General features: G+C 39.4%; 1 protein-coding gene across 1 annotated transcript; it reads left to right on the top strand.

Annotated features, from left to right (window-relative positions):
* Window positions 1-3,935: 3,935 nt before the first annotated feature.
* On the top strand, window positions 3,936-8,595 carry serpinh1a (serpin peptidase inhibitor, clade H (heat shock protein 47), member 1a). Its single transcript, XM_067494748.1, has 5 exons — window positions 3,936-4,100; window positions 5,698-6,319; window positions 6,391-6,489; window positions 7,440-7,672; window positions 7,774-8,595. Exons 2-5 carry the CDS (start codon window positions 5,722-5,724, stop codon window positions 8,074-8,076), a joined length of 1,233 nt encoding a protein of 410 aa, XP_067350849.1. The 5' UTR covers window positions 3,936-4,100; window positions 5,698-5,721; the 3' UTR covers window positions 8,077-8,595.
* The last annotated feature ends 1,593 nt before the right edge of the window (window positions 8,596-10,188 follow it).

The following is a 10,188-nucleotide window of genomic DNA, read 5'->3' as shown; positions in this document are numbered from 1 at the left end:
GGTTTTCGGGCATTAAAATCCAAAAATACATAACAGTTCTGTTTGAATAAGCTATTTTAAAGAAACACTTTACATGGTCATGGTGTGATATCTGGAGATGCTGAAGGGGATCAAAGGGTGATACAGAGAAATCATTTAATTAAACTTCCCAGTGGGAGGGCTGAAGTCCCCAGGAAGGGTGGGTTGGTATCTTTAGGAAATGTTAGTGTTTCTTGGAATGTACCAAGAAGACGTACAGGGGAGGGGGTGAGGAGGTTTAACAAGGCTCGATGGAGTACCAAACTGAGAAAGAGAGTTTCCAAGAAACTTGAGCTTAAGGGCTGAAACAACAGACATAAAGGACAGGAAATGATGTTGTTACTATTTTATTTTCATGGATCTTTACTAACTCGCAGCTGCAACTGTTTGTAAATGGAGCTCAAAGGCCTCTTAGCCCACAAGGTTTCAGCTGTTCTAATTGTGTCCACATTAGTCTCCAAAAGCTACGGGTGCTACGTGTGGTCAGAATATTCTTTCGGCATATAGCAAAAGATCAAATGTTGAAACTTTCCCACAGTCGAACTAGACCACTGTAGGTAAGGTAACATCCCTGTACAAGATCCAGAAGGTCATGCATTGTCAACACTTGGCAAAGAGGAAGAGCAGATGAGTCTTGTACGAGAGCTATTCTAGGCCAAGCAGTCAGAGATTAACCCTTGGCCTGGGACAACAACGTCACATTGCTTTAATCCCAAACAACAGTGGCATTGAGGGTTCTGCAACTAGAAGGTCTCCTACAGGATGGGTGCATTTGCTGGACCTGTGAGTGTTAAAATGTGAAACAAACCCAGTAGAGACATTAGGAAAACCTAGTGTTCATATTCCAAAACTACTTTATCTTTATCTCATACTACTGTGTACTTGTATCTCAGTCACAATGTTATCATTTTATTTCACTGCACACTCACCTAGCAGTAGAGCTAGTAACAGTAGTACCAGTGTATGTCGACCTCCACTGGTCATATGATTAATTCCACTGCTCAAATGAAAGCTACTTCTTCTGCCACCAGAGGGCAGCTGTACACAATGTAATGCAGAGTGGGACTGCTGCTCCTCTCAACCTATTCAAAATGAGATCATGTGAGATTTATGTCTGGATACACAGACTAAAGTAAAGCTGTACCAAAAGCACAGATTTGATACAGTATGAAAAGAATTAAATCTGTTTAATACAATCTAGCCACTAAGTCACCATGTTATAAACAGTAATTGCCCCCTGAACTTAATAGTTTGTTCATGTCTAGTCTTTGACTTGGACACGCCAAAACTTTCCTGTTATTCACATCAGTCAATCGGAAGTCGACTTACTCTTATACCTTGGATCAGTGAACTTACAGATTGATGATCTGATGCTCCCCTTCAGGATTCTCTGGTTGACAGCATAATTCATGTTTTGTTTCAGTCGTGGTAAGCCCCCCTGGTCCTGAAGCAGCGGAGCATCTCCACACCAACACAGTGCCATAATCACGTGTGATTAGCGTACGTTGTTCTTTTAGTGGAATTGTGTGTTTGGTTTAAACAAAAATAACGGGATTCCTGTCTTTCATGCATTCTACTTTTTAATCATAGAATCATATAGTCAAAGAATCATAGGTTCTTTTTGGTATTGCATCGCATTTCTCATTTCCAAATTGTATTTTGTGTTTTCTCCATTTGCCTTTCTTTTATGTTAGATTTAGTTTGAAGATCTGACACAGTTTAGTAGGGGGCCTGGTGGCTCAATGGGTAGAGCACTGGGTTGGGGTGTAAAAGGCTGCAGGATCAAATCCCACCCCACCAGGTGTGGCCCCACCCAGCCATTGAGGGCCACCATAGTGCAGGTCCCAAGCCCAGACAAAATGGATGGGTGTGTCATCTGGTGTAAAAAAACTCTTTGAGACCCCAGATTATATGTAATGGCTCATTCTAAGCTAAAGAAAACAGAACTTTTCTTATTTGCAGTTAATTACACACAGATGAAAATTTAAATACCTGGTCTGCAAATATCTTACTGCCTGGCAGTTCAGCTTTTAACAACAGCTGCTTAGTCAATAACAAGCTCTACAGACAACTAGAGTCATACCGGACATGCATCCGCTCTTCTCTAACTTCCTGATGACTGCTCCACATCCAAACATAGAATGGCTCCAGGGTCGAGTTGGGACTCACGCATGACACCAGGAAGAAGCAAAAAAGCCGGCAACCAGTGCATGCAGTTCCCTAAATCACAACACATCTATCCGTCCGTTACCTTAAACCACTGATCCTGGTTCTGGCTCAGATGGGCAGGTCACCAGTCTAGTTGTTTTTTTTACAATCTGAGAAAATTTCAACTTCAATTATTTAACATAAAAAAACTGTTATAAACTTAGAAGTTTAAAAGACAAGAGCAGTGAATCTTCCTCTTTTCCTTTGGGCTGTTCCCTTTCAGGAGTCGCCACAGCGAATCATGTGCCTCCATCTAACCTTGTCCTCTGCATCCTCTTCTCTCACACCAACTAACTTCATGTCCTCCCTCACTACATCCATAAATCTCCTTTTTGGTCTTCCTCTAGACCTCCTGCCTGGCAGCTCCAACCTCAGCATCCTTCTACCGATTTGTTCACAGTTTCTCCTCTGAACATGTCCAAACCACCTCAATCTGGCCTCTCTGACTTTATCTCCAAAACATCTAATATGAGCTGTCCCTCTGATGTCCTCATTCCTGATCCTGTCCATCCTCGTCACTCCCAAAGAGAACCTCAACATCTTAAGCTCTGCTACCTCCAGCTCTGCCTCCTGTCTTTTCTTCAGTGCCACTGTCTCTAAGCCGAACAACATCTCTGGTCTCACCACCGTCTTGAACACCTTTCCTTTCATTCTGGCTAATACTCTTTTATCACACAACACGCCTGACACGTTTCTCCACCCGTTCCAACCTGCTTGCACATGCCTCAGTTGTATATTGTGGCAAAGTTAATTTGTTTGATTTTAATATAATTTCAGAACAATTCACGCCAATCACTATAATTTCATTTTCATAAATATTTACTTCTCTGTTGCTGATTGTTACAACTCAGCAGCACCAAAAGCCAAATGTGTCTTTGTGTAAATGGACATGAGAAAACCTGTGACCATGTAACCCAAGTTTCCTTCAGCTTTATCCATTGAAGCACACAATCAGATGATCTGCTCCCCTAGAAGAGTGTTCTTGTAAATCAGGTTATCACTGTGAACTGTCATCTTCAGGTCTCTCAATATATGTTCTGTGGGGTTTAAGTCCGGACTTTGGTGAAGCTGCTCAAGAATAGTCTGAGACTTATCCCAAAGCCACTGCAGCATTGTCTTATACCCCTTGGATTATTGTCCTGCTAAAAGCTTAACCATGTGAAGTGAAGGGTTGAACTTTCCAAAAAGACGGAAAACATGTTTGTGCCTTGTTTTCTATGTAACATTATTGTAAGCACTTAATAGTGTATTTACCCCACACCCAAAATATCTCTGTAGCTTTAAAGTAAAAATGAATTTCGCATATTTCTCTAATTTGTTTTGCGCGTTTTATCAGTGCAGGAGTGACGCTTCAATAATAAACAGGAATTCTTGTTCTGGTTTGCCCATCAAGACGATACTATATGCAATATTTAATTTAAATGCAAACAGTGCATATAAAAACAGGACAACACACAGTAGTAGCACCTTGACTTGTGTTTGGATCACTGTTTCTTCTTCTCTTGAGATTCTCTGCCTTGCTTCATCAGAGTAGCTATGAAAATAGTAATGAATCTGTCTTTCAGCAAAAAGATACTGTATATTCCAGGTCATTGACTGTTGAGTATCTGGCTGTTTCAACAAGTGCTAGAGGTTCAGGCTTTAGGACCTGGAGGGGCAGGATATTCTTTTCCCACTTCCCCTCAATACTGGGCGGGACTGGTCTGGAAATAAGATTCTAGCTCTGAAAACCTGTCAATTCCTGCAATTGTCTCATGCACTGCTGTTTTCAGCTACCAGATGCATTACCCTCATATGCAGCAGGTCTGCGCTGAGGGAGAAACTAGTAAGCAGTTAAAGGACAACCTACTGAAATACTTGTAGAACCTAATAAGGTAAGATAAAACTACTGGGGGTATGGGGGAGGGAGAGGGGAGTTCAGCGGGTGGGAAATGCCCTGGCATGTGAAAAGAGGCCACAAAGCCATGTCTGTGATTTAAACAGTGTTGTTGGAGAAGTTTGAAAAGTAGGTAAAAGGTTTAAGACAAGGTATTTGCATGTCACACAAGCTATAAAACGTATGAGTTCAAATGTTTAGGGAGCTGGTTGCAACTTCTAATCTGATTCCATGTGAGTCTATATTTCACACTGCCAGTTATACACAAATTGCCAAATTCATTAACATGCATTGTACATTTTTGTACTTTGTACTGTACAAAGGGATTTCTTATCATTCATTCGCACTAAGGCTCATGTCCCACAAGATTTGTTGGTGACAGTTGCAGAAGTAACGGTTTATAAAGGGCATCATTTGAGTGGATGATCCATCCAATAAAGAATCTATGAAATAACATGTTTGAAATTACTAGTAAAACAAGTTTATACAAGTCAATACAAATCACAGGGTAAGAAACTGTGTAAGGTGGAGTGGTATTTTTCAAATGCTACTTAGATCAAGTTTTATTGAATAGAATTATTCATACAAATATTTGAAATCAGCTATCGCTTCTTCTCTCTACGTTGACCTAGTGGTTAGTGAGCCTGTAAAAACGTATCTGGGACGCTGCTGAACAGATATTTTTGATACATCGATTTTTGATTTTCGATGTCATGCAGACTACGGTTTCCTGAATGCATTTTCACTGTTAATCAGCCAGTCTGCGATTTCTTTTCTCTCTTTTTTTTTGTCTTATCCTGAATGTATATATTTATTATTATTGTAAACATCAGTGTGTGTTTCTATGGTGTGTGATGATGACTGAATAAACTACTATTACTACTACCAGTAATGGCCAGATCCACATAACCTCATCATCTTGAAGCACACTAGACTTTTTCCACTATCTAAGTTTTTAAATCTTTAATCTTTTCTGTTGCCAAGAAATGAACCGCTTCGAACGGGCTGGCTAATGTTTTGGCTTAGATACATCCTGCGGGTGCCTACGTGTGCTGTTACATAAGGCTGATCTTAGAACTGACATTGAAAATGAACCCCACCCCCCGTTTCTACTACTGTAGCCTTTGAAAACTGCAGAGGAAGTCCTGGATATTCGACAATGTGGGCTTTTTGAGTGGGTGTAGAGTGAGATATTTCATATTTGAAATGGATCAAACACCAATGCAGATGTTTTGAAGATCTTTTTTGTTTTGTCCTTTCGGCTTATCCTGTGAGTTCAGGGTCACCACAGCAGATCAATGTCCACATGTTGATTTGGCACAGTTTTTACGCCGGATGCCCTTCCTGCCGCAACCCTCCCCAATTTCTACCGGTCTTGGACCGGCACTGAACAGCTGGGGATGGGAATGGGCTGCTAGAGGTACAGTGTCTTCCCCAGAGACACTTTGACATATAGCTGGGACCGGGGATCGAACCACTGACCCTGTGGTCCGTGGGCGATTGCCTTAACAACTGAGCCGCCCCCAGATGCTTTGAATATGTCTCTGTCAGAAAAAAAAAATATGGATGATGTTTCTTTTCATGTCTTCTCATAGGTTTGCTGTGATTAACATTACATCATGTGGGTGACAAGCCTGGCAGCCCTGGTCCTGCTGGCCACTTCTTCCTCAGCTGCCACCTCATCATCAGCAGACAAGGCTCTCAGTACCCATGCCTCCATCCTGGCTGATAATAGTGCCAGCTTGGCTCTCAGTCTTTACAAAAACATAGCAAAGGATAAAAATGTAGAGAACATCCTCTTTTCCCCTGTTGTAGTGGCCTCATCTCTGGGTCTGGTGGCACTTGGGGGAAAGTCCTCCACTGCCTCTCAGGTAAAAAACATTCTGAATGCAGCTAAAGTTAAAGATGAGCAGCTGCACACAGGTCTGGCTGAGCTCCTGACTGAGGTGAGTGACCCAAAGACCCGTAATGTCACCTGGAGGATTAGCAACCGCCTGTATGGCCCCAGCTCTGTCAACTTCATGGATGACTTTGTCAAGAGCAGCAAAAAGCACTATAACTTTGACCATTCCAAGATCAACTTCAGAGATAAGAAGAGCGCTGTGAACTCCATAAATGAATGGGCGTCAAAGTCTACTGATGGCAAACTGCTTGAGGTCACCAAGGATGTAGAAAGGACTGATGGGGTGATGATCATCAATGCGATGTTTTTCAAACGTGAGTCTCTGTAAAATCTGTATTTTTCCACTATTTTATTCCTTTGAATGATGTGAATTTTTTCCCCACAGCTCACTGGGATGAGCAGTTCCATCACAAGATGGTGGACAACCGTGGATTCATGGTATCCCACAGCTACACAGTTTCATTGCAGATGATGCATCGCACAGGTAGGTGGATACAATCCTGTATATTCTTAAACGACACGTGTGGCACAGGATATTTGAAATACACTTTACTTTTCCTTAGAAGAGTAACACAACCTTCATCTGTTCATTGAGGGTAAAGTCAGCAGCTTTGTTTAGCACACAGACAGTAGTTTGGAGAAAACAGATAGTATGGCTCTTTTCAAAAGGTATCAAAAAACCTGAAAAACATACAATCTGGTTCATATAATCGTACAACACCAAAGACTCTGAACCCTTACTTCTTGGCCAGTGTCACTCTTCTCAAAATCATCTCAAATACTTACATTTAATCTATTATTTTTTAATGTTCTAATTCCTGTGACTATGCCCTGGTTGAAATCCAATTGACATTTGCCAGTATTTTATGGGCTTCTCTCCACGTGTTCATTTATAAGGATTTGGTTTTATGAATGACTGAATATACAGTAATGGTTAATTCCTTTGCTCTGGTTTTATCAGCCATTTTCTTATATTTCTTATTAGCTCAAGAGTGTTATGTGATTTTACTTGGTAATAAAAATGTAAAACAAAATAGAAGTAGCTAATTCAGGATGTGGTTACAAGGTTCCTGTATAGCATCGAAAAGGTGAGTTATTACCGACTACATACTTACAAATTATAACAGGTACTAACGATGATACTGTATGTGTCTCTATTTAGGCCTAATGTTTACAGTCAAATAAATGCGAGAATAAGTGTACAGGTTTCAGACACCCCTCTGGAGTACAAATGATTAAAAATGATACATTTATTAAATAAATGACAGCTACCTTTAAGCTCATGTTTATCAGGCAGATATGAGAGTGGATGTATATTGCCAGTATATTACCTTTTTCATAGTTATTAAAATAATGTACTTATAATAAATCTTAATAGATTTCATAAAGTGAATTATAATAAGAATATTTAACTTTTTAAAACCTGTTTTTCAGGTCTCTTTGATTTCTATGATGACAAAAGCAATATGTTGTACATCCTGAGCATGCCCCTGGCTCACAAGAAGTCCAGTGTGGTTTTCATCATGCCCTATCAAGTGGAAACTCTGGAGAGGCTGGAGAAAATGCTGACCAAGAAGCAGCTGGATACATGGATGGGCAAGCTGCAGCAGACAGCAGTAGCCGTGTCTCTCCCCAAAGTCAGCATGGAAATCAGTCACAACCTGCAGGTAAAAGATACAAGAGATCAAGAGTTTTTTACTGGACAACAAGTTACTTTGCCTCAGTCTTCACTTCAGCTTTACACCTTATATGTGCGGCTTCTTTTTAGAAAAATCTTGGGGAGCTGGGTCTGACTGAGGCAGTGAACAAATCCAAAGCTGACTTGTCCAACATCTCTGGGAAGAAGGACCTCTACCTGTCTGATGTATTCCATGCATCAGCTATGGAATGGGACACTGACGGAAACGAAATTGATACCAGCATCTTTGGCACAGAAAAGCTGAAGACCCCCAGGCTGTTCTACGCCGACCACCCATTCGTCTTCTTAGTGAAGGACCAGGAGACAAAGTCTATCTTGTTTATTGGTAGGATGGTCAGGCCAAAAGGTGAAAAGATGCGAGATGAACTGTAACCACTTGCTGACCTGAGTCTCTAAGTTAAATGTTTGACTGTGTGTTTGAGTGTCGATTTTGCACTGCAGTATGTAGGAGAATAGGGAAAAAGAAATCGCTTTGGCACATGTGCATTCGTTTACATCTTATGACAACTGCATTCCAGAAATACATGAGATACAGTATTTAAACACTTTGCCCTTGTTGTATTTGGCAACACATTGTGTACACCCTACATTTCAATTAAAAAAAAGATTTTCTTACACATTGTTAATTAAATTACACATTTAATTTGGGGTATTTCCTAAATGCACACTTTAATGTAGGAGGAGAAAATATCATCAGTGTGTGCCAACACATAAACCACTAATTATATGAGGTGTTATCAAGTCTAATCAATTTACAAATTCCTTGTATTTGTAATTGTTTTTATTTTTTTTTGTATTTGGTGCTATTTTCAACATCCAGTTTGGTTCTCGATTTGTCTTTTTTAATGTTTGCAGATTTTCCAGCTGAAAATAAAATTCCTGTTAAGGTGATTGTGGTCCTGTCCTACTAAAACAAAGAATCTCATATATGGAGTTGCAACAACATATGATACATAACTTCCTGATTAATGATCTTTAAATATTTAATAATGGAGCTGAATAATGGAATCTTCTTAGATAAAGAGAATATTAACTAAGTTAGACAACATGTGGACACCTTTTGTATTGTCATTGTCTTACTGTATTCTGGGAGCATTTATAAGGGCATCACGCCACCTAGAGGATGTGCAGATTTATAGTAGAGCACTGATTTTTTCTGTGCCAGACAAATTGGCGCATTTATGAAGTGATCTGCCATAAAATCTTAAAAATATTGTCTCATATTTGCTTACTCTGGCAGAGTGATGTTAAATGCTGCAATCGTACTAGAATGTATTCAGAAAAACTATATATGTGCAAATATAATATATAGACATATAGTAACAATTTATATTTGGAGATGATTTATCAAAATCCAATGCCACAAAGTGAGAGCAGATTAAACAGAAGAAATTAAAAAACAAAAAATTAAAAAAGAAGACAACCTGTTAGGGCCTCAGTGCCCTAACTGTACATTCAAGAGTGGCAATGAAAACCCTAAGTAATCAGTAAACTTTTATCTAAAACATAAGAAGCAGTGCAAAGAGGCTAAAACAGGAATGACATGATTATGGCTCCATATGCAGGTAAGAAAAGGCTGTTGCAATGATTACGGCATGATAAGATGAAGGCATGTGAAATGGTATTTGTTGTCTTGTGACATTCTAATGTCTCTGCAACTGCTTAGGTTCTCGTTAATGCCCCCCTGTGGAAGACCACACTCAACAAACGAAAAAAGAAGACACACACCTTAGTTGTTCATAGAGACACAAACCATCCAGTCTGACACATAGCAGAAAAACGGTGTTGGCGTTAGCAAATTTGTAACAAGCACCTCAATTTGTATAACAGGATACTGTAGATGTATGAGCCATTTTGAGTTTGGTTTGTTTCGTTTATTTCTGTATTCAATAATCTTGAAAGATTAGGTAAATTAAAAGAGTATGTTTGCGTACCGATGATGTCATCAATTTCATCACATAACAGCCTTTGAAGTGTTTGCCTTTGAAGTTGGCCTAGTCAGTTGTCAGGGAAACAATGTTTGACACCAAAACATCTCAAAATATAAATTAAATACGTATGTTTTAAAAAACATTCAATATTTACCTTTAAAAGCACAACATCTGGATAAATCTGTTAACACACTTTTCTTATGCCCAAAAAACATATGTATCATTTTAGAAACACAGATCTCCTGTTTTACTGGATAAACTCCAACTAATCAGATTTCACTGGAAACCCAACGGTGTCCTCTTCACAGCACAATGGGTTTTATCGTTGCAATTTTTAAAATAAAGTTTTGAAACTGTTGTCCCCTACAGAGGATGAAAATGCATTCCTGGGTCTCAAGAGGTTATACCAAACCCTTTATAGCAACTAGCTAAAGTTACAGTAGTAATAACAGCATAATTATAAGGTAAACAAGCGCCTCTCAATGGAAAAAAAATGAAGATAAATTATTTTAGATTATTTAAGTTAACTTGCAAATCTATATTATTATTATAT

The sequence above is a fragment of the Channa argus genome, chromosome 24 (genome assembly GCF_033026475.1).
Source record: "Channa argus isolate prfri chromosome 24, Channa argus male v1.0, whole genome shotgun sequence".
Taxonomy (NCBI): domain Eukaryota; kingdom Metazoa; phylum Chordata; class Actinopteri; order Anabantiformes; family Channidae; genus Channa; species Channa argus.
Note: the sequence above shows the minus strand (reverse complement) of the source record. Positions and strands in the feature narration are given on the sequence as shown.

Bases quoted from the DNA above. Each gene is read 5' to 3' on its own strand.
- serpinh1a (XM_067494748.1), top strand. From the start codon at position 5,722: ATGTGGGTGACAAGCCTGGCAGCCCTGGTCCTGCTGGCCACTTCTTCC. The intron at 6,490-7,439 runs GTAGGTGGATAC...CCTGTTTTTCAG, and splicing joins GCAGATGATGCATCGCACAG to GTCTCTTTGATTTCTATGAT. The intron at 7,673-7,773 runs GTAAAAGATACA...GCTTCTTTTTAG, and splicing joins AAATCAGTCACAACCTGCAG to AAAAATCTTGGGGAGCTGGG.